We start from the raw sequence: 27,942 nt of genomic DNA on the forward strand, positions 1-27,942 counted from the left end.
AGCCCAACTATCCCATGTCAAACATATCAATAGATCTGTGGCCATGCAAGGATTCAGAAAATATATCTGATTTAAGGAAAGACTCAAGGAAAGATTCCCAACAATAAATGAATGTGAATAGAATAGTTAAAATACGGGCCTATGAAGAAGAGAGGAAGAGAGTAGTAAGCAATGTACTTTGCAATGTAACTGAACTTAAATTTAAATGACTAATGATAAACTGGGGATACAAAAAAATAAGTAAAAATAGGGAGCATTGAAATAGAAGAGATGTAATACCAGATATATTCTAATAATAGTCATGAACTAAAAGCAGTAAAGATGATCAGCAATTCCTAGGAGCAGGTGGTCAGGATAGGAAAGAAGTAAAAACATTTCAATGGGGATCAGAGGAGGCTAGTTGAAGAGCAGGGATGACAAATTATTCTAAAGATCTTGTCTTCTTGGGGAGGGGTAGTGAGGAAATTGAGCATTCTAGTGGGAGAAACATTGGGTATCATATAATAAACAGGTTTTCAAATAAGAGAAGTAGATGTCTAATTGTAAGTGATGAAACTTGAAAAGTATGGTGGAACTTACAAATTAATAAGGGGAAAATACAGTAAACAACCAAATAAAAAACAAATAATAAAGTACCATGGAAGGAATATCAAGAATATTGGTTAGGAAATAATACTCCCTCATGAAAAGATATAGATTCACTTGAAACAAAACCCAGCTACAGGTTGTTAAAAAAAAAAAAAGGAAAAAGTATAAAGAAAGGCTGACAATGAAAGGAGGGGCAAAAAGTACCAGGAAAACATAAATATAAGCAAAACCATGCTGGAAGAAAAGATTAACTTAAAGTTAAAAGTGACATAGTAGTCGGTCATACGTATGGCTGGAGATGGAGATGCAGATGGAGCTAGAGAAGCTCTTACAATTTGTAAGAACAAAATTTCCAGTAGAAAAAATGTCAAAGGATATAAGTAGAAATTTCCCAAAAAAAGAAGGCAAATGTAAATAGCCTAATATAATACAAACAGTACATTACAACTCTTTAATACAAACATTAAACAATGTTCAAATTCTACTAGTCAGGGAAACACAAATTAAACTATCAATGAGACATGAATTTATTCCCATCAGATTGGCAAAAATTAGACAGAACAATAATGCTTATTTCTATCAGGGATATATGGAAAGAAGTTTTTTTTTTTTAACAATGTGAGTAGAAATGTGAACCAGTGCAGATTTTCTAGAAAGCTGTCTGGCAAGTGCATTAACATCTGGACTATCTTCTGATCTGGGAATGTCTCCCATAGTAAGAAGAGCACTAGAAGGTAAGGATACACGTACACAGGTGTTTATTGCAGCACCACATGTTAAGAAAGTTAACAGAGGAATGGTGTATAAAATACTGTATATCCACACCATGGAATATTATACAGTTATTTTAAAGTACTAATTAGAGCTGTACTCATTTTCCTAGAGATTTTTCCAGATAGTACTGTTAACTGAAAAAGGCAAAAGACAGAAAAGTAGATTAAATGCCTCCCATTAAAACACACACGCATTCAATCTTATAACTATGTGCAAAAAATACAATTGTGTGATATGATTATACGAACATGGAATCATTAGAAATAACAAAGAAGCAAACAAAAAAGAACTCCAGAGAGTTAGATGAACACAGCCCACAGTGGCAGCTTCCTGGAACCTACAGGAGAGAAGCACCCAGAATCATCACTCAGGTCATTTGCAATGTTAAAAAAATGCGTGCAGGGTGGTGGGGCAGGGTAACAGGCGGCAGGGATGGGGGGGATGGAGGAGATTCCCAAAAAAGGGGAGAGTGGAGGAGCAATTCCTCAGTCTCAAGTTCTGTGTAGAAATAGCAGAATCGACTTGTTTTTGCTTTACAACAGCAACAAAGAATAAGATTATGGGTCTCAAATTTGTGAGCTGTAAGGGTACTTACATCTAGGGCAGTGGTTCTTACCCTGGGTGATTCTGCCCCCTAGACACATTTGGAGACATTTTCTATTGCAACCACTGAGGGTGGGAAGTGTTGCTAGCATCGGGTGGGTACAGGCCACGGATGCTGTAAACACCCTACAACGCACATGGCGGTCCCCCACCACAAAGAATTATCTAGCCTAAAATGTCAATAGTTCTGAGGCTGAGAAACCTTGTTAGGGTAAACAACCATCCTGGTTTGCCCAAGTCTGAGGAGTTTCTCGGAACTGAGGACTTTCAGCCCAAAAGCCAGTGAAGTCCTGAGTTATTGTGAATAAAAATGATTGGCAAAAAAAATGTGACTGTGTACAGATCACTTCTAGGCGCTCAAGATACTGATCTAAATTGGACTCCTATCTCTATCTCTACAGATGGTTTCACAGCTCCTTTAAAGTTACTTTGGAGCTGCAAATATAAAAAAATAGAGTTTACACCACGAAGAGAAATTTTCTTCTCAGATAAAAGCTGAAATTAGGACAATGCCTCCTAATTTTTTTTTAACTTAGTAAATGGGCATAAAGACTAACCTATAAAGAAGTATGTGTTTGTCAAAATCAAAATTGTATATTTAAAAACTGGGGTTTTACTGTATGTAAATAAACCTCAATAAACCTGACTTTAGAAAAAGAAAGTCTTCTCTATATTTTTTAAATAAGTAATCCTAACGTATAGATTAGTTCCTAGGTCTATTTTTTTAATAGATACATAGTTTATATAACTTAAATAATAAAATCATGCTTAAGAAATAGTCTCTTTTTTTCATGGAAGATGTTTCTGTGCTGCAAGTAACATGAAACACCGACTCAGCTACATTAAGTAATAAGGAAATCTCTTGATCAGAAGTCTGGCAACTTTAGGTGCAGTAAGTCAGTGGTCTGGCTCTGTGCCCTGAGAGTCTGTTGGTGCATGTATGTCAGACTAGTAGTGAAACACATGTAACAATTCCAGACAACCATTGCTTCTTCAATCACTTTTCTTAAGAACAAGCAAACATGTCCTAGACGCCCCCCACATGACTTCCCTTCCAGTCTTACTGGCCAGAATTAGATCATATGCTCATTCTTTTTTCTTATTGTGGTTAAAAAAATAAACACATAAATTTACCATCTAAACAATCTTTAAGTGTACAGTACAATACTGGTAACCATGTGCACAGCGTTGTACTAGAACTTTTCCTCTCACACGACTGAAACTCTGTACCAGTGAACAACTCCTCATCTCCCCTCCCCCACTCCTGGCAACCACCATGCCACTTTCTGTTTCAATGAGTTTGATTACTTATTTCACATAAGTGGAATCACACAGTATTTGTCTTTTTGTGACTGATTTAATTCACTTAGTACAATGTCCTCAGGGTTCATCCCTATTGCAGTATATGACAGGTTTTCCTTCTTTTTTAAGGCTAGATAATATATTTCATTGTATGTATATGTTACATTTTTAAAAATCGGTTCATCTGTAGGTGGACATTTGGGTTGCTTCTATATCTTGGCTATTGTGAATAATACTGTATGAAGATGGGTATGCAAATATCTCTTGGGGATTCTGTTTTCAATTTTTTTGGATATATACCCAGAAATGAGATGGCTGAATAATATGGTAATTTTATTTTTACTTTTTTTTGAGGTATCTCCACACTCTTTTCCATAGTGGTTGCACCATTTTACAATCCTGTCAACAGTACACAAGGGTTCTAATTTCTCCACATCATGGCTAACACTTGTTATGTTCTGTGGTTTTTTGGATAATGGTCATCTTAATGGGTGTGAGGTGGTATCTCACTGCGGGTTTGATTTTCATTTCCCTGATGATTAATGGTGTAGAGCATCTTTTCACGTATCTGTTGGTCATTTGTATATCTTTTTTGGAGAAATATCTGGTCAAGTCCTCAGCCCAAGTTTTAATTGTGTCATTTGTTTTTTTGTTATTGAGCTGTAAGAGTTCTTTATATATCCTGGATCTTAAACCAACCATCACCAGGGTGTAATGGTTGTTGGGAAATCTATCACACAGGACCCATCTGCCTAACTTTTGTATTACATCTCAATGACAGGAGAGTTTATTAAAAACATTATGGAAGATTTTATTTAAATAGATGCATGTAGACAGCCAAGGTATAAGTGAGAGGAAACTGGATAGAGCCTCAGGTGACCTGGGTTCTTTTTAGGACTCAGAAACTGCTAACAGTGTGACCTTGTTAAATCACTTTACCTTTTAAAACTATATGTAAACCAAAGGGTGGTTTCATAATTCCAAATTGTGACATCAAATTGCTGGATAGGTAGGCGTGGGCAGGTAAGGATATGTGTACATTTAGGTTTGTAACTGAGAGTAATATGTATGGGCAAGGGTGTGTGTGTGTAGATGTAGGACTATAGGTAAGAGTGGATATGGGTTGGTAAGGTAGGGGTGTGTGTGTGTGTGTGTGTGTGTGTGTGTGTGTGTGTGTGTGTGTGTAGGATTATAAGTGAGAGAGTGGTAGATCAAAGTGCAGAGTAGGCAAAGGACAGGATGAATCCCAATCAAACATGTCTCCACTTTACTGATTTATATTTAAATGTGTAGGATACAAACATTACTAAAGATGTTGCAAATATTTTTTCTAGTTTGTATGTGCCTTTTATTTTGTTCATGGTAGGGTTTTGTTAATGTTACAAAGTTTGTTTTCTATTTTTTTAATTAATAGGACACTTCTTTCCTTTTAGTGTTCACTAAAAAATACAATTTACATATAAGGAAAATTAAAGAAAAAATGCCCATAAACTCAGCACCTAAGGATAACCACCTTAACAACTCAGTCTACAATCCAGTACTAGAGGGAGAGATACGCAATGACATCATTGTACATCACTGCACACCTCTGTATAGCAGACCTAAATGTTTCCATATCCTATTGATGATAGTATAAATTGGCTATAAACTTCCTGTGAGGCAATTTGTAATAACTGTCAATAATTTCAAAAACCTACCACAAAGTACCTGAAAAGATTCAACATCACTAATTGTTAGAGAAATGCAAATCAAAACCACAATGAGTTATCACCTCACACCAGTCACAATGGCCACTACCAAAAAGTCTACAAACAATAAATGCTGGAGAGGGTGTGGAGAAAAGGGAACCCTCCTACACTGTTGGTGGGAATGTAAACTGGTACAAGTCACTATGGAGAACAGTAAGGAGGTTCCTTAAAAAACTAAAAATAGAGTTACCATATGATCCAACAATCCCACTCCTGTGCATATATCCAGAGAAAACTATAATTTGAAAAAATACATGCACCCCAATGTTCACTGCAGCACTATTTACAGTAGCCAAGATATGGAAGCAACCTAAATGTCCATCGACAGATGAATGGATAAAGAAGATGTAGTACGTACATACAATGGAATATTAGTCATAAAAAAGAATGAAATAATGCCATTTGCAGCAACATGGATGGACCTAGACATTATCATATTAAGTGAAGTAAGTCAGAAAGAGAAAGACAAATATCATATGATATCACTTATATGTGGAATCTAAAAAAAATGATACTAATGAACTTGTTTGCAAAACAGAAATAGACTCACAGATTTAGAAAAACTTATGGTTACCAAAGGGGAAAGGTGGGGGAGAGGGATAAATTAGGAGGTTGGCATTCACATATACACACTACTATATATAAACTAGATGATCAACAAGGACCTACTGTATAGCATAGGGAACTCCACTCAATATTCTGTAATAACCTATACGGGAAAAGGATCTGAAAAAGATTCAGATATATGTATATGTATAACTGAATCACTTTGCTGTACACCTGAAACTAACACAACATAGTAAATCAGCTATACTCCAATATAAAATTAAAATTATAATAAGTTTATTAAATAAATACAGTTCAATAAAATCAAAATTTTAGTCTCTCATTTCACACGCTCAATAGCCACACGTGATTATGGAGTATGGTATTGTATGACACAGATACAGAATATTTCCAGCATGGCAAAAAGTTCTATTGAACAGCTGTGGTTCCAATTCATTATTACCCACAATGTGCCAGGAACTGGTTAAATACTTTACACGCGAGCACTAAAACATCAGCGACATAAGCTTCACTATTCCTTTAAAATACTATAGTTACACGATTAAGCGGGCTTTTACTCTGGGCAGTTAGAGAAAAGGGGTGTCTTTTACTCCCAAGTGAAGATTCTAGTCTTCAAATTCTTTCCCATCCATTTTAAGAAAATAGAAATAATACTTCTTAGTTATATATGTTGTTATAAACAATCATTTCCACATACTTGGAGATCTGAGTTCTCTCTAAGGCAGAGATTTTTAAATCATGAAGTGACACACTCAGAGTTAAAAGAAAGCTGAGACCTTAATCTGGCAGAGGTTACTGCTCATTTCTTCCTGATATGTTAGACCTGTCAGCAATTCAACTGCAGGAAATGGTGAAAGAGTGGCAGTTACTTATCTAGACTATTTCTTTCACCACTTCTCTGAGTGAGAATGTTCTGGATGCCACACGCAGTACCTTATGTTAACTTCTCTCCAGGGGCAGAGAGTGTCCACGTTGTCTTTTGTCTTCAAAGTATGAATACAGATGGATAGGGGAAGGTACACCACCAAAAATCAAGACCCTCTCTGAGAGGTATATTCAGATAATGCCACAACTTTCATTGGAAGAGTCAAATATTTACATCAGGCTAGGCCAGCCCTTCAATGGCTTGAGCCATGTACCTTCTCCCAGGCTTGGTTTCTTCATCTGTAAAACAACATGGTTGGGAAGTTGATCACAAAGGCTTCTGTGATTCCAATGACTTTCCAAAATGACTATGATCCATAGCCTATCTAGAAACCTCCTATAATCAGCCATCAAAAAGAATGAAATAATGCCACTGGCAACAATGTGGATGAACCTAGAGATTATCATACTCAGTGAAGTCAGTCAGACAGAGAAGGACAAATGTCGTATGATATCACTTATATGTGGAATCTAAAATATGATACAAATGAACTTATTTACAAAACAGAAACAGACACACAGACATAGAAAACAAACTTACGTTACCAAAGGGGAAAGGGGGGGATATATTAGGAGTATGGGATTAGCAGATACAAAGTACTATATGTGAAATAGATAAACAACAAGGTCCTACTGTATAGCACAGGGAACTATATTCAATATCTTGTAATAAACCATAATGGAAAAGAATATATATAACTGAATCACTTTGCTGTACACTGGAAACTAACACCACATTGTAAATCAACTGTACTTCAATTCAAAAAATAATAAATAAATATAAACCTCCCATAGCTCTCTCCCTGACCCACGCTGCTGCCAGGACCCTCAGTCATTGTGGTACAGCTGCATAACTCTCACAGTCTTTTGCTAGGACTTAGTAAATTGTTAGGACAAATAACACAGTGTTCCAGCTCCCCAGACTGTCCATACCAGTTAGGAATCCCTCTTCTAACTATATAGTTCGGGTGCTCTGTTGCTGAGTTTCTTTAAATGACGTGAGGATTTTAGTGTCCATATCTAGGATTCTGTGATTTGAAGGCATAGGAATAAGATAAGAACGAGTTCATATTTCACTGGGGTTTTTATTTGGTTCAAAATTAAAACAGACACAAAGATTGGAGTCTCTCGCTCTGAACTATTTCTCTGATGATTTGTGTTCTTGCCCAAGGCTGATTCTTATAAACTTTGGAGGGTTTTTCTACCCCTAAGATTCTTCTCTGGCAGCCCCTCTTCTGCCCAAATTCCTCAGGAAGCGGCACAATGATGCGGAAAATGTAAGCTTGGTTTAGCATCTTTGTAGTTTGTTTACATTTTAAACACCCATGCTTTAGAGTTGGATAAACCAGTTGGGCTCAAGACCTGGTCTGTAACCTTGGGGAAGTTACCTATACCTCAATTTCCTCATCTATAAAATGTGGATAATTGCATCTCTTTTCCAAGGTGATGTTCTTGAAGTGCAACCATAGGGAAGTACCTAGGCCAACACTTGGCACAAACCAAGAACTTAGTAAAGCTGCTCTTTTCTCTCACTCTCCACTTTCACCCCTTCTATGGGAATGAATATCAAAACCATAAAAGTAAATTGTCTGTATTCACCTCTATTCTTGTAGAGTTCTTATTGAATCTTTATTTTTTCCTGATTTTTTTTTTTTTAGGCTTGGCAATACTCAGCCATAAAGAAAGAATCCATGTTACATGAATAACATTTAAAAGCTAGCTTTGCATCCAGCTTTGTCATGGTGCACGCCCCTGGCTGCCACTACAAAGGGCAAGACTGAGACCAATGAGTCAGAGTTTCAGAGTTTTCCTTTTGACCATCTTACTGGAAGCCACTCTATACATAGGATCCTACCCCAGGGAGGTCAGCATTTCTCAGGGTAACTCAGCCACCAGTACCTATAAGCTTTATCTTGAAATCAATAATCATTTGCTAACATGCTATTCTCCCAGAGTCATAAACCAGAATCCTGGAGGGGTTTGCAACAGTGTTTGCGGTTTGCAACAATGGCTGGCAAACTACTACACAAGGGACAAATCTGGCCCACTTCCTGCTTTTATACACCTGGGACCTAAATGATACATACTTTTTTTAATAATCAAAAAAATAAAATAAAGAGTAATATTTCATGACATATGAAAATTATATGAAATGCAAATTCTGGTGTCCATAAATAAAGTTGTACTGGAACAAAGCCACAGCCATTCATTTGTGTATTGTCTATGGATGCTTGCATGGTACAGGGGCAGAACTGAGTAGTTGCTACAGAGACTGTACGTCCCACAAAACCTAATTTATTTACCATCTGGCCCTTTACAAAGTTTGCTGCCCCCTGATACGGGGCACAGACTCCAGGAGCCAGACAGCCCGGTAGCATAATTCAGCTCTGGGCAAGTTCTCTCACCTCCTCTGTACCCTCAACTGGATATAGAGGATGATAACAGCATCCATCTCATGGGGTTTTATGAGGATTCAGCAAATATATAAAGCACTTAGAAGAGGGTCTGGCACATATTAAGTACTATATATGTGTCTGTTACTATTAGTTGCCACAATTTTTTTCATGGACTAAAGCAGCAGCAGCTTACCAATTTGTTAGCAATAATTGTGAGAATTTCATTTGTAGCACTCCATTAAATTCAATTCTTTAGCAGCGGGGCAGTAGGAAGGTGTTAAAGACAACTGAAATGACAATGAACATAGATGTTTTTCCACAAAACTAATTCTGCATTCTTACAAATATTTTTTTGTTTTGTTTTGTTTTGCGGTACGCGGGCCTCTCACTGTTGTGGCGTCTCCCTTTGCAGAGCACAGGCTCCCGACGCGCAGGCTCAGCAGCCATGGCTCATGGGCCCAGCCGCTCTGCGGCATGTGGGATCCTCCCGGACCGGGGCACGAACCCGTGTGCCCTGCATCGGCAGGCAGACTCTCAACCACTGCGCCACCAGGGAAGCCCCAAATATTTTTTATGCTATATACTTCTTTCAAACTTGAGTCTTGAAGGAACTTACACTCAACTTTGAATTCAGCCCTCACCTCTATTCCTTTTAGTTGGAAAACACAGACTTCAAAACCGAGGCTAAGGAACAGAATAGAGAGCCCAGAAATAAATCCATGCATATACAGTCAACTGATCTTGGACAAGAATGCCAAAATTACACAATAGAGAAAGGATGGCCTCTTCAACAAATGGTGCTGGGAAAACTGGATATCCACATGCAAACGAACGAAATTGGACCCCTATCTTACACCATACACAAAAATCAACTCAAAGTGGATTAAAGACTTAAATGTAAGACCTAAAACTTCTAGAAGAAAACTTAGGGGGAAAGCTTTGTCACATTGGTCCTGGCAATGATTTCATGGCTATGACACCAAAAGCACAAACAACAAAAACAAAATAAATAAGTAGGACTACATCAGACTAAAAAGCTTCTGCACAGCAAAAGAAACAACAGAATGAAAAGGCAACCCATAGAATGGCAGAAAATATTTGCAAACCGTATATCTGACAAGGAGTTAGTCTCTAAAATACATAAGGAACTCCCGCAACTCAATGGTAAAAAAAAAAAACAAAACTAATAACCCAATTTAAAAATGCGCTAAAAACTTAAATAGACATTTTTACAAAAGAGACATACAAATGAACAGCAGGTATAAGGAAAAATGTTCAATGTCACTAATTATCAGGGAAATGCAAATCAAAACCACAATGAGATATCACCTCATACCTGTCAGGATGTCTATTATCAAAACAAAAACAATAGACAATAAGCGTTGGCAAGTATTTGGAGAAACTGGAACTCCTGCACATTATTGGTGGGAGTTAGAAATGGTGAGGCTGCTATGAAAACAGTATGGAAGTTCCTCAGAAAATGAAAACTACCATATGATCTAGCAACCCCACTTCTGGGTATATATTCAAAATAATTAAAAACAGGATTTCAAAGAGATTTTACACCCATGTTCACTGCAACATTATTCACAGTAACCAAGATGTGACAGCAACACAAATGTCCATCTATGCAAGAATGGATTTTTAAAAATGTAGTATGTACGTACAATACATTGTTATCCAGCCTTAAAAAAGAAGGAAATCCTATAATATTTTACATGATTGAACTTCAAGGACAGTATGCTAAGTGAAACAAGTCAATCACAAGAAGACAAATATTGCATGATTCTACTTATATGAGGCATCTAAAGTAGTCAAACTCATAGAAACAAAGTAGAATCGTGGTTGCCAGGGGCTGAGAGGAGGAAATGGGGAGTTGTTCACTGGTATAGATTTTTAGTCATGTGAGAGGAAACGTTCTGGAGATCTTCTGTACAACACTGTATGCTTTTAACAATAGTGCATGGTACACTTAAAAATTCGTTAGGCTGGTAGATCTCATGTTGTGCTCTTACCACAATAAAAAATAGTAGGGAGAAAAAACCCCAAAACTCTACATAGGCCAAAGGACTCATATGTCTAATCTACGTTGATGATGGCTGTGGTATTTGAAAACAGTAATCAACTTCCTGAATCAAACACAAAGCAAGTAATACATAGTTTACTTGATATAAGACAACAGGGAGGGCTACCCTGGTGGCGCAGTGGTTGGGCGTCCGCCTGCCGATGCAGGGGACACGGGTTCGTGCCCCGGTCTGGGAAGATCCCACATGCCGCGAAGCGGCTGGGCCCGTGAGCCATGGCCGCTGGGCCTGCGCGTCCAGAGCCTGTGCTCCGCAACGGGAGAGGCCACGACAGTGGGGGGTCCACATACGGCAAAAAAAAAAAAAAAAAAGACAACAGGGACTATTAAAATTTTCTCACAATTCAGGACTTTGGCTTTTAGCATTTGGGTATTCAAAAAGAGAACTTGAGAGGGAAGTTTATACATAAGAGTAAAACAATGACCCTAGTGAGAACACAGACCAGGAACTCAGTACGGAGGAACTCGGTCCACCACGGTGAACAAGCACAGCACCTCGCACAGCAGGTGCTCCAATATTTGTTAAATGTTCATGACTCATTCAATTTTTCTGTGCAACCTCCATAGCAAATACTGCGAATCTTGCTCGTTATTGCATTTCTTAAAACGTTAAAATTCAGAAAAACATTCTGCGCGACTGAAATTACATGAAACAAAACCAAACAAAAATCTCACATCTGAATTGCTTCAAACTGTTTAGGTGAAAAAGAAAACTGTGTGAAGTAAAGAAAACCGTTTCCTGAATCAACTGAGTGAAGTTCCAAGTTCCAGCTTTCTCACCCTCCTGAATATTTACCAGCACACTCTCAGCTTGCGCTAAACTTTTGCATAAAAAGCAGCTGAGTAATTTTGGAGAATGGGATTGTTTTGCCTAAATCATCCAGATAATTCAAACAACTCAATTTCTAATAACAATCTGGGCGAGGCTGCTCTGCCCGGTAAATGCTCTCTATACTCCCCAGGCCACAGCCTAGTCACACCCAGCTTAGCCAGGAGATGACAGTATCCCCTAGAAAGGAAACACGCCCTTATTGTTCAGTGGTAAGTGCCACCGCCAGCCAACGCTCCCCCGCCCTCTGTTCCTCGAGTTTATTCCAGTTTCCCGAGGGCGCTTTCAAATTTTGATTTTTCAACGACGACGTCTCCTTTCCCCGAAAGCATCTAAGAGCTGCCCTAAAGCCTTCAGCCCCTTGCCCCAATACCGCACTCTGCTTAGAGCCCGTAGGCCTGTCCAGTAAAGTTATTTAAAATAAAAAGCGTAACAGAAGATGTCCAAGCAGGAAGAGAAAAAGAATACCCCGGGAACTGGGTTAGTGTCGGAACGTGCCATTCGTTTCAAAGGGAGGAGAGTCCCAGGTGCGAACTGTATCGCGGGTCTGAAGTCACTTACCGGACCTCCGATTCGTCAGGGCCTGAGTACATAAAACACCAAAGACCGGGTGGAGCGCAGGAAGGGGCGAGGGGCCGGAAGTGGAGCCTAGCAGGGCCGGCGGGCCTGAAGCGCGTCCCCCCCGTGGGCTCCGGTGGTGCGGCCCGGGGCGGCCGCGGCGGGCAGGCGGGAGGCGCAGGGCTGAGGCACAGAGGGCAGCATGGCGTACCCCGGGCACCCTGGCGCCGGCGGCGGCTACTACGCAGGCGGGGTGAGTGCTGCCCTCCCGGGCTCGCGGCCGGGGTGCGACCCCTGGACGCCGGGGGCGCCGAGAGGCCACACGTGGCGACTCCGCCGGGGCGGCTCCCGGGCGCCCCCGCCCTGCCAGCCGCCTCTCCCCAGGCCCCTGCCAACCGGCCTCTGTCTCGAGCGCCCTCTTTCCCTCTGTCCCTTCTCCCCTCGGCTGGCTGCGCGGGGCCGGGGCGCGGGTAGTTTTGACCCAAGAAGCCCACCCTGTGACTCCCGGATCCGCGGCGTGAAATCGTGCACATGGGGTGTTGCCTTCCTCTCCGCCTTCCCTGAGAGCAACAGCCATTTTAATCTAGAATGGTCCTGTGGTTTACTTCTCCCTCTCTGAAAGAAAGTGGGAAAAACAGGAAAGTCAGGGAAAGTCCGTTAGAGTCAAAGACCTCCGGGAGGAAGGCCGCCTCGCCCTGCGTCAGGGATGCGCGTCGCGTCGTCGTGGGAACTGTTTCCAAAAGAGAAAGTTCCCTCGCCTTGACACACCTCACCCCTCCCGAGGCTACACCTGTTTCAAAACGCTTTAAAAATACCGTAAACGCTAGAAAAATGTAAGTTGCATGTCCAGGTTGCGTTTATCTCAGTAGCCTGCGGGTTAATGGGGGTTTAGTAAAGTTGCTTCACTCACACTGATGTCACTGTCAAGACTACTCATTTTGATGTTAGCTGCCGGATTTTAAATAATAACGGGGTGAGAATGGGAGAAAGGGGAGGAGTGATTGCAGGTAGAGGGTTCCGGGTGGCAAACGACTGACAGCGAAGGCCTGGCAATTGCCTGGCTTTGCATGAGGCACTCAGTGGTGAAAGAATAAAACTTGGTCAGCGGAATGATGCATTTGTTTCCTGTTTTACAGTATGGAGGGGCTCCCGGAGGGCCTGCGTTTCCCGGACAAACTCAGGATCCGCTGTATGGTTACTTTGCTGCTGTAGCTGGACAGGTTAGCTTTTCCCTTTAACATTAAAGGACTGTCAGATTCTACATTTGTATTAACCTTTGTTAGAGTGGCACAGAAAAACAGCTTTTCCTCTGGAAAAGAATTCCTTTGCTTCCGCACAAGGAAAAAAAAAAGAGAAGTTCATAGGCAGTTACTTATTTTTGAATATTCAGAACAAATTAGGACAAAGGGTTACTCGTGTTTATGTTACTTTCAGAACTAAACTTGTGATTGAATTAGGGTCAGATTCAACAGAACAGGCTAGTATAAATGTACTTTGAAGATATGTAAGGTAGAAAGATGTCTTTAGAACTGAATTGTCAGGGTCCATAGTGGTTTCCAGAGAAGAAATACCAGATCTGCTGAACGTTAAACCCTTCTTTGTACAATTAAAAGCATGTGGTACTAGTAATTCTGTAGCCAGATTCTAGGGGACACTTTCTTTGGGTAGAGTTTGATTGTTAATCAGTTACCCCCTTAGGAAATAGGTATGTATGGTAAAAACCCACCAGCTTCAAAATAAGAAAGGTACTGTATTATTCTTACTATCTGGAAGTTCGTCTTCTGAACAGTTTAGTTCCTCTTTGATGCAGAGGCTGTTACCAGGTCACACCTTTCATGTCCTTATCAGGTGTTGTGGTCTGTTGACCCAGAGAGAGAATTAAGGTCAGCACCCCAAGACCATTCACTTCTTTACATTCTAAGTCATAGGACAGGCGGTAGTGCATCTTGAGGGAGGCCCCTTCCCCAGCTCCCAGGTCAGTGAGTGTATATGGTAAATATACTGTTGGTATAACCCAAACATGTCCAGAGGGGGTGTCTGTGCTTATGAATTCAACTTAGCTTTGTTTTGATCAAAAGCTAGAAATAACACGATCTTAATGTGAAAATGCCTTAGACTATTATGGAATTACAACCACCTTTCAGAATAGCACTCTAAGAAATACCATTTGAGAAACACTGGAAAATTGAGTCTAAAACTGAAAGAGCTGCCCCTTAAGTATCTGCTTCATCTGTTAGTGATCAGTATCTTTGAAACCACAAGACATGGCAAAGCTCAAGACTCCTTATTCTTAGATTGCCTGTGCCTGCAGCCATGTAAGTGACCCCCCCTGCTTAGCTTTCAGCAGCCCTGGCCTGCAGCAGCATGCCCATCGTTTTTCACATTATTGATCATGCCCCTCATCTAGAACATATAATAGTCATGGACTTGAGGATTGAGGTATTTTATTTTAAAATCCCTATAAATAACATGTATCTAGTTGTGACCTAGGTCAGCCAGTGAATAAGCACAGGGAACCTGTCTCCCAGGTATAATCGAGATCCAAAAAAAAAACAGTTCATCGCATGATAAGCAAAGGTGATCACAGAGGACGCTTTCTGTGGGAACCAGACTTTTCATTTACTGATGTCATCTGTGTACCCTGCTCTCCACACACCCTGACAAAAAAAAAAGCTAGAAAGAGTAATAAGACTTTTAATCAACTACATAAATAATTTTATTTTAAAATGCTTGCTTTGGCAGATTCCTAGTTCAGACTGAGAGTAGTTCAAGACAGAAACTAGTTTTATTCATGTCTCAGTGGAAGAAACTGAATTCACCTCACTGTTTTATTAAAAGAGGAATCTTATACTTGAGAACATTTATGCCAAGTCCAATTCGGGAATTTAGTACTACCAATACCTTTTCATCATTTCCTCTAAAGTATAGGTGTAAGCAGCTTTCAGACTTGGTTAATTCTTGTGTAATGATTATTTAAAATAAAGCCTGAAATTGAATGCCTACTTTACCTAGGTATTAAGAAATGTATTTTTTGTTTATGGCCCTAATTATACATTTTTGGAAGAGGCCCTAACAATTTGTCTTTCATTCTGTAATTAAATTGTTATGGGAAGTAGAGTGAGGAAAAAGAATGCCTACTTTTAGCAGGCATCCCTTTAAAAAAAGTCTCATGCATGATAATATTCATTTTCTTTACCATTATTGCTACACTGAATACTGAATGTAAACAAAGAACTAGAAAGTACAAATCACGATTGTGATTCCTTTTCCTATTTTTTTTTTTTTTAAAGGATGGACAAATAGATGCTGATGAATTGCAGAGATGCCTGACACAGTCGGGCATTGCTGGAGGATACAAACGTAAGTTAGGAGCCCCAAAGTGTCTCTAGAAATACTCTTGTATTTCATATTTCAGATGTTACTTGTGATTATTATAGCCTTCAAGGAATCTGAGCTTTTCTGATCCAGCAAAGTTAAGAATTTCAAAAGCTGAATTCGGTTGGTTCTTTTGTATTTTAAAATGTTAATTTGAAAACAGTTCTTACTGAATCATTCCACGCTACCCACCGATTTAGTGGGTTTCTTGGATTTGGGTTCCATGTATCTGGAACCATTCAAACCAATGACAGTCTATATGGCCTCCTCAGAAAATGAGGTAAGGTGCTGAAATGAAATCCACCAGGTCAGGTGTTGTTAATGATAGGAGCTAACATTCACTGCTGACTGTTTGCCAAGAGCTTATTCTGTCTCTGAGCCTGGTGGCACTTAGGGCTTTGAGTGGCCTGTCCTGCATGCCTAGTTCTGAGTAGTTGGTCCTACCCTCCCTTTTCCCCGGTGCCTGGTCTCCAACCCCTAGTCCTCAGGGAGCCAGTTCTGCACTCCTGGTCTCAACTCCTGGCAGCATGAACGCTCACCTTGACATCCCCCAGGTATTTCCTCTTTCTACATCAGGCTAAGTAAGACGTGCCCTTCCTAATTTCTAAACTCTTTACAGTAATCCTCCTTCCTGCCACCCCCAAGTTCCTCACAGACTGCCCCTGTACTTACACCTGCTTCCTGCCTTTTGACTCTGCATGAGCTGCAGAGAGGGAACTCCTGCCAAGATGCTGCATCCCACACATGCCACATGCTTCTCTTCAAATCATGTCTTGACCATGATAGAGAATAGTGTCTTGGCTAATGTACATGACCTACCAACTTCTTTGCCAGTTGTTAATTGAGACAGAACATCAGATCGAAGCCTCAACTTCCCAGTAAGCTGTGAATTAAAACACTCAAACTAGGGAATTCCCTGGCTGTCCAGTGGTTAGGACTCGGTGCTTTCACTGCGTTGGCCCCGGGTTTGATCCCTGTTTGGGAACTAAGATCCCTTAAGAAAAAAAAAAAAACAACACTCAAACTAGAATTCACAATTGAGGACCCGTAGTGGCCATTTTTGACTGTTTGATATGGCACAGTTACTAGGTGGCTCTCTTTTTAAACTACTTGCATATCCATTTTTATCATCCTTTGTTTTATGACTTCAGTATCCAATTAACATTTCCTAGTTGTGGGAATTAATACAAAAGAGGAACCTTCTGCAATTCTGTCATCTACCCTGGTCCTAAACAAAAGAAGCCCTTTTCTAGATTAGGGAATTTTTTTTTTTTTAACTATTGTAGGCAATACATTTAAATCATTAGTTGTTAACCTCAAGCAATTGGAGCTGGTGAACAAAGAAGGTCTAATAGCAGGGTTTACAGAAGTGAGCCATGTCACAACATAGACTATTATCTACGCCCTTTCAGTAGAAGAGGTGTGGCCGGTTTTCAAATCGAACAAAGTGGGCCGTATATCCTTGGAGAGCAGTCCTTTTAAAAATTTCATTTGAGAAAGCTGCATTTACTAAAGATCTTAGATCACTGAGTTATAGAAAAGACATACCCTGAATCATCTGGATCATGTGATTGAATGAATTTGCTTGCTGTCATCGGGTTATGGAGGCTGTAATGAACCACAAAACCATCTTGGTTGTGAGATGTCAGAGTGAGTGTTGTAATGCAGAAGTTATACAGCCATTGGTCTTTTCAACCCAGCTTCCAAGCCAGAAAGTGCGGACAGGTGCTAGGGGTGGCAGGGGGGATAGAGAAACCTATGGCACCTTCTTAACCAGTTTAAGAGGGAGCAGTCATGCCTAGAGGTGGCGCTGATGAGGGAAGTGGCTCTTTTTTCCTCGAGTGTAGTAGTTGTTCCTCTGTGGTAAGGTTGAGAGAAACAACTGCAGGTGGGATTTTCCTGCTAGGTCTGTTACGTTGTGGATTTCCACTAGAAGAAAAGTTGTTTGAGGTATTTTAGCAGAATGAACAGGAGAAAGGAGATAGAGAGTCAAGATAAAATTATAACAAAGATTCTTTTGAAATTATTTAAAATAGGATTAGCATTAGTAAAAGCTCTTTCTGGGGGGAAAAAAAATACTATTAAAATTGAACAAGAGTTCTGCTTGCCCAAACTTACTAGATGTCAGTGTTCTAACTCATTGGAACTGCCCAGAATGGTGACTTTTCTGTTTTGTTCACTGCCTACCTCATTCCCTCCCTTCTCAGTCCTCTCACAAAAGAGGACCAGATTTCTGTTCTCCCTGGCAAAGAGCTCTAACCTTTTACTCTCCTCCTCTAAAAATCCTGAGTAGCTCCATGGTGCCCATATAAAACAAAAGCTAGACAGCCTCCCAGGAATTCAGTCTCCTCAGTGATGCAGCCTCATCTAACGGTAATTTCTCCCACTTCCTTTGCCTGTCCGGACTTCACTGCTTCTCTCTTCGCTTATGCAGGTCCCTAGCTCTACATGGTTGTCACCACATCTTTTCTGTTGTTCAAAATTTGGCTTAAATGCTGCTGCTTCTACGAAGTCTTTATTACCAAGAAGGAGCCTCTCCTCAACATCTGGTCGTTTTTGGTGCCTCCATTATGGCTTACCATCCTTTACCTTGTGCACATGACTTATCTTTAACTTTAGACTGTCAGCTGGGCCAGGTTCTAGTGTCACGTTTGTATCTCCAATGTCCCTGGTACCCTGAGCCCTGCACATAATGAATATTTAATAGGCATTTGATGAATTAATGAGTATAGAATACTTCCTAAAATGGAAAAATCATATACCCATATTTGCATTTTGACTTAAGAAAGATTGATATTTACCTAAGGGATTATACATTACTTTTAAGTATCAGTGAAAATCAGAAGAGTCCATTTAAAAACCATATCCTCCTTAGGCTCTTTGAGAGGGGTATACAGCTTCCTACATAGGGATGAGAATTCAGTCTCACATGTTCATTCATTTGGCCAACCAACACATTTCTAATGGACACCTACCACGTGGTAGGTGCTGGGGTCTGCAAGCGCCAACAGTGCCTGGGGAACACGGTGAAAAGCACTGGGGTAGGTAAAGGGTTTACCTTTTACTGTAAGCTGTGGGGTCACATCAGAGGGGCCAGTAACCCAGACAGAGATCCGGAAAGTTTTCCTTGCAGAATCAGTACCTCAACTGAGGAGAAATGAAAGTTGAGCAGAAATGATGCAGACCAAGAAGTGAGTGAGGTAGGGAAGCTGTGTTCTGGGCAGATAGAACAGTGTGTACCCAGAGATGAGAGGGAGGATGGTTCAATCAAGGAACTGAGAGAAATTGACCAGAGGTAGCTTATGGGGTTGAATGAACAGTAGGAAAGGAGCTAAACTGAGAAAATATGTGTATGACCTTATATGCCAATTAAGGTGTTTGGACTTTATCCCGAGGGGAGTGGAACACCTCCACTAGGTCTTAAGTAGAAGAGCACCTATTTCCCTGGCTGTACGACCAAACTGGGGAGTATGGGTATGGGGAACGTGGAGAGTCAGGGATACCAGTTAGGTGGCCCTTGGAGTCAAACAGATGAGAGAAGTGCTGACTACACTGGGGATAGGACAGTGGAACTGGAGTTGGATGGATCCTAAGGCTGTTCGGAAGGTGATCAAATGTCAAGGGAGAGGGAATTGTGGACTTTCCCAGGTTTCTGGCTCAGGGGGCTGAGTGGGTCATGGTGTCATTCATAGACGTGGGAGACAGGGAGTGGCTGCTTCCTGGCCGCCAAAAGCCTCGCTTTACATCCAAACACAGTTGGCCTGTCCTGTGGCATCAGGTCCTCTGGAGTGGTAGTCCTTACACTGCAGCAGCTGCAGTATCACCTGCAAGGTTTGCTAAAACCAGATCACCGGGCCCTGCTCTAGCATTTCTCATTAGGATCTGGGGTGAGACCTGAGAATTTGCATCTCTCAACAGGTTTCCGGGCCTGCTGGTCCAGGTTGAACCAGCTGCTTTAATGTGAATATATATCCCCTGGGGATCTTGTTAAAAGCGCAGATTCTGATTTTGTTGGTTTATGTTAAGGGCTGAGATGCTGCAGTTTTAAAAGCTCCCAGGTGAGGAAGAACAAAGAGTTAATTACAAGGGAACACCCATAAGGCTTATCTGCTGATTTCTCTACAGAAGCTTTGCAGGCTGGAAGGGAGTGGCATGATATATTCAAAGTCTTGAAAGGGAAAAACCTGCAAACTAGGATACTCTACCCAGCAAGATTATTTAGAGTATGAGAGAGAAAGGATTTCTCAGACAGACAAAAACAAAAACTATTGCTGAATACAGCAATACAAAACATATCCTGAAAGATATATTGAAAGGTCTTCTCTAAATAGAAAAGAAGCAAGAATCTATAGGAAAGAGATCAGCACAATTGGAAAGTAAATCATTTAAATAAGCCAGTATCCAGATTAAAAAAAAAAATCCAAAAAATATTTTTTAAAGCGATGATAACTACAAAGAACAGCAAAAGGATAAACATGAAGATGTAAAAGAGGACATCAAAATCATAAAATGTGGGGGAGGACAGTAAGAAAATGTGTTCTTTTTTTTTTCAGAATGTATTTGAGCCTATATGACTATCAGTCTAAAGAAACTAGATATAGTAGTGGGTTAACATAACTTGAAAAACAGGGTAACCACAAATCAGAAACATACAGTAGATTCACAAAAACCAAAAAGAACTGAACACAAGCGTAATACAAAAGAAAACCATCTGTTACAAGGCCTGCACTTGCCCGGTTTTAAGACCAAAGAAAGAGCCCAGAGTCAGCAACAGAGACATCAGTGGTTTAATGGATGGGGGAGCTTATACATCTGAAGCAAGGTCCTGGAGCAACACCCCACCGTGTGCAGCAGAAGGTGGGCAGGACATGGCAGCAGGCTTCACTCCAGAGGGGAAGGGGAGACTGCCAGTTATAAGGCGGGGTTACCTCAGGTGGGCTCATTCGTTACCAGGGAAGCCAGCAGAGGGGCACTCACTGCCCCTTTGATAAGAACTGTCACCAGCTGGGGCCCATGGCAAGTACGTAGGAAGGTCAGTCCTGTGCGTAGGGTATAGGTGACACACGCCCTGGTCGGGCAGAGGATGTACAGAGAGCAAGAGAAGAGCCATCTTGAGTGGCCTGACCATACACCATCAAACCACAAAAAGAAAAACGAAAAGAAAAAAGAACAAAAGCTCCCAGGTGATATTAATAACAGCTAGTCCAGGAATCACGCTTGGAGTAGAAGAGTGGCCTCAATCTTGACTACTCACTAGAATCATCTGAGAAGCTTTTAAAAAAGAAAAAAATAAAACTAATGCCTGAGTCCCATAGTCAGATTCTGATTTAATTGTTCTGTGGTGGTGGTGAATATACTTAACAAAAGTTTTTGAGAGTACATCTTAAAACTTCTCACCACACACACAAAAGGTAGCTATGTGAGGTGATGGATGTGTTAATTAACCTTATTATGGTAATCATTTTGCAGTATATACATATAGAAAATCATTACAATGTACACCTTAAACTTATACAATGTTATATGTCAATAATATCTCAATAAAGCTGAAAAAAATAATAATATTTGTTCTGTGGTGCAGCCCAGGTGTCAGGATCTTTTAAAGCCTCTGGGTGATTCTGATAAGCACCCAGGTTTGAGAACCTCTGGTCTCCACAAGAGAGACTTCATACCTCCACACAACTTAAAAATCAGAGTGAAGGACCAACCAACTCTTTCTCAAAAGTGTAGCCTCCTCTCACCTCAACGAACTGTCTCTGTGGATCAGGTGGAGGTTGAAGGACCAAAATAGAAACAGTCCCCAACCTTTTATTTCAGGGTTCCAGGATATGCCAAACAGAGGAATCTATTAAAAGTAGAAAACCTATAGTTTGTAATGTTTGGAGACATTACAGTAATAAGAGTTAGCTTAGTTGTTTTAAATTCACTTTTGTTAGAGATAAAAATGAAGCTAGTAACAGCTGTAAAAAATGTTAATTCTGTGTGCATCTTAACAAACTTGTCAAATTTATGCTAGCTTTGCCCACGTGACCATTGTCACTTCTTTCTAGTTTTACCGCTTCTTTGTACCTCAGAACACTTCTTCAAAGTCATTGGTAAGGTGCAAGGAATTCTTTATTTTTAATTTGTTAATGCTTAGAGTACCAGTAGGCCATTAACCAATAAGTGTATTCTAGTTTGGTTGTCTAAGTGAGGTATGGAAATGCCCTCAGAACGTCCTTGAACTGTAAGTAAACTAAAAAGGTTTCTGAACAGTGGCCATCACTAAGTGGGTCATCAGGTCTTAGTCCAGAATGCTCTTGTTTAACACACAATTCTAGCAAGCGTATTTATCTTATTGTCAATGAAAAGAGGCCATAGGCTGGTTGGGGTAGGAGGTGACCATTCAGTGTCTGACATTAAAGGGAAAAGAAAGAAAAACAAATGATCAGACTCAGAACTGGCAAAACCAGCTAGAGTCAACTGTGAGTAGGAACAAAGCAAACTAACCCTCCCATTCACCGTGTTGGATAATAATACACTGTGGTTCATTATGGTGAATTGAACTCACTATATTACAGTTTCAAAGGCAAGAAAGAATATGATACTTTTTAAAAACTATGTTATAGAAAAGTTTAAGCTTATCCAAAAATAGAGTTAATTATACAGTGAACTCCTGTATACCCATCACTCAGCTTCAACAGTTATCAATGTGTTGCCATTCTTGTTTTATCTGTAATCCTGCCCATGTTCTTTTAAAGCAAATTCCAGATCTCTTAATATTTATTCCACCTACAGATAACTTCAGTGTATACTTTTCTTAAAGATAAGGACACTTTTCCCCCCCAATTTCAAAACCATAAATCACACCTAAAAATATTAACAGTACGATGCAAAACTTTTAAAAAAGATTTCTATTAAAGTTGTTAAAATCAAATTTGGGTTCTGGAAGGAATCCTATCTAGCTGGAAAAAAAAAAATCTACTTCAAAGTTCCATGAATTTAGTTCCATGTAGATTGAGCAGCATATAAAAATAAAAGTGTATAAATAATCACATTCCTAATTAATTTGAATGTATCCAATGTAATGTGAATTTTTGAAATTGTATTAATGTGTATGTACTTTTCTTGATTTAACAGCTTTTAACCTGGAGACTTGCCGGCTTATGGTTTCAATGCTGGATGTATCCTTTACCTTGATTGTGGGCTATTTTTTCTGGATTAAAAAAAAAAATCCTTCCTGAAGGAATTCATCTAAGGATTAATACCCGGTAAACACAAAGTGACAAATGACCACAAAAAAGTTTTCCGAAATCATTAGCTTTCAAGATGGTATTTGGTGTGAAAAAGGAAGGAAGTGTAGTAAGTAGACCATTCGTTATTTAAGAATTTGAGGAAGCATCAAAGACAAACAAGTATAGAAACCGAAGCAGTCAGGGAAGCTTTTTCACCGTGACATCGATTGCCCTGCATGATTCAAACCCGGCCTTCAAGCGATGGGATTTTTCACATCACAGTTCTTAAACTAGTTTAGCCAGTGCTGATGGTATGGTTCTTTCATCCCACATCATTTTCCAAAAGTAAAAACAGTGGGTCTGGGAGGGCTTACCAAGGGAGTGTTAGGGCTAAAGAGGACCCGGGACAGAAGGACAAGCAGCATAGCCTGGGCCACCCAGAAAGTGCAGCCCAGTTTGGTTGTTACAGGTGGCTCACAATGGCCTCCTTATTTCCTTGTAATCACATCGTATCAATTATCTTTTTTCCCCAGGGGAAATACGCACTCAGAGCTTTTTTTCCATAGGCCTTTTTATTATATCATTAGTCTCTTGTCCTATCATGTCCAAAAGAATGTATAACATTTTTAACCTTTTCAGCAGAAAGAATATTAAATTCCCTTATCCTTGATCTTTGATTTAATCATTACAAAATGTTGCAAAATAAAGTTGCGCTAATCCTTGATTACAGTTCAGAGAGATATGTCAGGCACAATGGGTTTCAGCGAGTTTAAAGAACTCTGGGCTGTACTAAACGGCTGGAGACAACACTTTATCAGTTTTGACAGCGACAGGAGTGGAACAGTGGATCCCCAGGAATTGCAGAAGGCCCTGACAACAATGGGTGGGTATGACTGACTCCACCTCTCTGTTCATTGGTAGAAGTAATTTTTTTTTTAATTTCTAAAACTAAGTGCTACATGAAGGTGGTTTCTGTTTGTAGAAGTAGTGCATATTCATAATTTCAGTGAGCCCTCTCAGTCCTAAAAATTTGGGGGGGCTTGATTATTTTTAACGGTCTTTTTGTAATCCTTGATTTTTTTTTTTTTTTTTTTTTTGCTGGCTGATTTTTCTTCCTTTCAGGATTTAGGTTGAGTCCCCAGGCTGTGAATTCAATTGCAAAACGATATAGCACCAATGGAAAGATCACCTTCGATGATTACATCGCCTGCTGCGTCAAGCTGCGAGCTCTAACAGGTGTGTCCTTTGAGATCACTATTAAGCATGTCTGGCAGGATAACTCTTTTCTCAGAAATTTTTTTCACATTACTAAGTAATCTGCCGTTAAAATAATCCTAACTAAATTCCCTGGTGGTCAAGTGGTGAGGACTCCATGCTCTCACTGCTGAGGGCCCAGGTTCGATCCTTGGTCGGGGAACTAAGATCCCCCAAGCCAACAACGTGGCCAAAAAAAATCCTAACTAAACTTTACTAAAATGTTTCAAAACATAACAAGCTAACTGATAACGTTTTTGATCAGAGTATCAGCAATATTCTGTGATTTCTCCCCAGAATGTGAAATACTTGAAAAAAGTGAAATTACCCATTGGTAGCTCTTTCCTGTTTCCTCCTGTTGGAAAGATTTAAAATGGTGGTCTCTCTCAGATGTCCTTCTTAAATGTAGCTGTATCAATAATCTCTACTTTTCTCTCCCCTCTATTCTTTTACTTTCTTTTGTATTTTTTTTTTCTGGTTTCGTTCCTCTCTTTAGCTTTTTACCCTTTTTAATATCTGGTTTTATGATTTTTTTGCATCCTGACACAAATTTGAGGGTGGATTTTCTTACTAAAGTAAATCCTTTTCATTTAATAGGACAGAGCTCAAATGGGTGGAATATCTGATCACAGCTGTTTGTCATATTAAGGACTCCATCCCTCTATTTCCTAATTAAGCAATATCTGTGTTATTAAGAAGTCGGAAATTCTGTGCTTCCATCACAATTAAGGAATGGTCTCAGAAGTCAGTGCAGCTTTTACTGACTTTCGGATGAGGTGTCTTCTTCCAGCTCTATGTTGAGAAAGACAGTTGGCCAACTTCTGCATGTTGTGTTACTTGGTTGCATATTAAATCTATTCATATTGGTACAGTTGGTTTCTTTGCTTTGGTCTTTTGTTTATGCTGGCTGGTTGTACAATTGAAATGTTACTGCATTTTGAACCCAGTGCCAACATAATTAACTATTATAATTTCAGATAAGAGGCTTTAAAAAAACTCATAAATTTTACTGTGGTGTTTTACAGACAGCTTTCGAAGACGGGATACTGCTCAGCAAGGTGTTGTGAATTTCCCGTATGATGATGTAAGTCTCAGTAAATTTGGAACTGACAAAATACAAAAATGCACATATTTTCGGTTTAGCAGTTGCTGCAGTTATGAGTACACTTTAAAAAGGCTTGTGTGTAAACATGTTTATTTCTTCTGCTTCAAGGTGTGTTCTCTTCAGTGTGCATTAACTTCTCAGGTGACAGTCCCGCTCAGTTTCCAAGGACGGAGAGGCGGCCTGTAGAGCAGAAAGTGCATAGGCTTTGGCCTCAGAAGGGCTACTTAAGGAATATCTGAACGTCCTGACCCAAGTTCCATTTTCCCTGAAAGAGGGGTAATCAGCCCGGCCTTGCAGGAATGCTGCAGGAATTAGCAGTGCCCGGGGCCTCAGTGGTGGTGGAAGAATGCGAAAGAAAACTGAGAGCAAAGGCAGAGTCTACTGCTGTGTGTTTGGTGGTGAAGCAAACATTTCACAGCAAACACTGATGCTTCTACACTGAGGTTTCTGATTTGCAAGGGAAGGGTCAGATATTCTGTTTCTGGGCATCCATATACTGGCACACTAGAATTTATTTTAATAAAGCAGATTTTAAGGGAATAAACCTTTTTAAAGTCAGTCTGGTAGAACAGTGGGGTAAAACTGCAGTTCTGAAGTTCCCCATGGGATAGAATGGTATAAACTGTACTGTTACTTGTATTTGTAAGTAGGTGCCTTTGATCATGACCACGTCTAGAGTAAGATATTATTTGGAATTTAAATAATTCTTTGTGCATTGGGGTAAGATGAGCTTCTTGTAAGAAGCTTTGATGTGAGAAACCCATTGGGTTTTATATTAGATTGCTTCCTTCAAAAAATGAACCTTTGGGCTTCCCTGGTGGCGCGGTGGTTGAGAGTCTGCCTGCCGATGCAGGGGACGCGGGTTCGTGCCCCGGTCCGGGAGGATCCCACATGCCGCAGAGCGGCTGGGCCCGTGAGCCATGGCCGCTGGGCCTGCGTGTCCGGAGCTTGTGCTCCGCAACGGGAGGGGCCACGGCAGTGAGAGGCCCGCGTACCACAAAAAAACAAAACAAACAAAAATGAACCTTTCCACTCATCATTTACTATTTTGAAAAGGATTTTTTTAAATCCACAATTCAAATGAGAATACCAAAAGGTAAGCTGCCTAAAAATAAGCTAGGGTGTATTCTGTGTTCTGAGGTCTGCAGTGTAACGCTGACTTTTCTCTTTCAGTTCATTCAGTGCGTCATGAGTGTTTAAGTCAGGAGGAAGACCTATGAAGATAATCCACATTCATTCCAGCTGGAGTTCTCCTTTGCTCTTTGCCTTCAGTAATTGTGTGCAAACTTACACAGCCACTTTTCCTTAACAGCTGTTGTAAAGGTTTATTACTTTATGTACAACTCAAGTTTTTAGTTTTGATAATATATTCTTTGGAATGTTATTAATATCAGATCCGGTCAGTTAAACACCATTTAGAACTTCCTTGAGCCATTGTTAATCATGCCTTATTTTCTTGCTAAGCCTCTTTTATGTAAATTTAAGTGTGCAAATTGTTTAAGGCACATTATGTATTTTTCATTGTAAGCTACTAAAACCTTTTCATCAGACTACAGCTGTTGTCGTCCCTCTTTTAGAAGGGCTTTTCCGTGGTATTGAAAGCTTTATGTGTGGAGTATTCTCGTCATGTAAATGGTTTAGACCCACTTGGATGCAAAAAAAAAAACAACCACCAAAAAACAAACCTGGTAATATATGTCAGGAATCTCCTGAGTGGAAATTTAACACAGCTTAAAGGCTTACAGATATTTTGATGGCTGTATAAATGGAAACTGGTTGAATAATTTGAGTGGCAAATACTGCCTGTCATCAAGTTCCTTCTTGTCATCATCCATGTAGACCTTTGCTAACTATACTTAAAAATCTTGAACATTATGAGCTTAACTATGTAAAAAAGAAAATTGATAGGAAAAGACTAAAGGAATGTATGAAAATATTAACTGTGGTTATTTTTGGCTAATGGGATTCTAGGTGACTAATTCCCTTTATGCATTTCAGTATTTTCCAGGTTTTCTATAATGTGTGTGCTTTCTTTTTAAAATCAGAAGATGCTAATTTTTAAACGGTGATACATCCATTTTGATAATGCCATGTGTTCACACTTACATTAAAAAATATACACAGTACATAGAGAATGGACTTGAGGACATCGGGAGGGGGAAGTGTAAGCTGGGACGAAGTGAGAGAGTGGCAAACACAGTAAAAGGACTGGAAAGAGTATATAAAAATGTTGATGTGGCTTCCAGTGGAAGTCAGAATTATGAGCTCATTTTCCCCCTTCCCGCCACTCTTCCAAATATTCTCTGACAAGCAAGTATTACATTTATAATGGAAGACATTTTTTGTTTTAATTTTTAAACCATGTACTAGTAAGGTCTGGATTCTAATGCTGGCTGTGCCTCTTACTAAATACGTGGTTTGATCATTTTAGATAAACTCAGAGCCTCAATTTCCCCATCTTGGAAAGGAGGTAATATATGCCTCCTGGGGTAGCCTGAATATGAAAAAGTGCTGGCATGATAAGCACCAGTAATGTTTCTGTTTCTTAAATTTAAAGCTGGCCTGGTTTGCTCTTTTTAGCAAAAGAGCTTAACAGACAAAACAATGAAATTAGTCTCCCTG

At 40.0% G+C, this 27,942-nt stretch overlaps 1 protein-coding gene across 1 annotated transcript; it reads left to right on the top strand.

Moving 5' to 3' along the window:
• Positions 1–12,469: 12,469 nt before the first annotated feature.
• Positions 12,470–26,986, top strand: SRI (sorcin). The gene is made up of 8 exons (XM_024755023.1): positions 12,470–12,625; positions 13,509–13,592; positions 15,663–15,732; positions 22,867–22,910; positions 23,697–23,844; positions 24,084–24,197; positions 25,241–25,299; positions 26,494–26,986. The coding sequence occupies exons 1-8, from the start codon at positions 12,575–12,577 to the stop codon at positions 26,518–26,520; spliced, it is 597 nt and encodes a 198-aa protein (XP_024610791.1). The 5' UTR covers positions 12,470–12,574; the 3' UTR covers positions 26,521–26,986.
• Positions 26,987–27,942: the final 956 nt, after the last annotated feature.

The sequence above is a fragment of the Neophocaena asiaeorientalis genome, unplaced genomic scaffold, assembly GCF_003031525.2.
Source record: "Neophocaena asiaeorientalis asiaeorientalis breed wild unplaced genomic scaffold, Neophocaena_asiaeorientalis_V1.1 scaffold36, whole genome shotgun sequence".
NCBI classification, from domain to species: domain Eukaryota; kingdom Metazoa; phylum Chordata; class Mammalia; order Artiodactyla; family Phocoenidae; genus Neophocaena; species Neophocaena asiaeorientalis.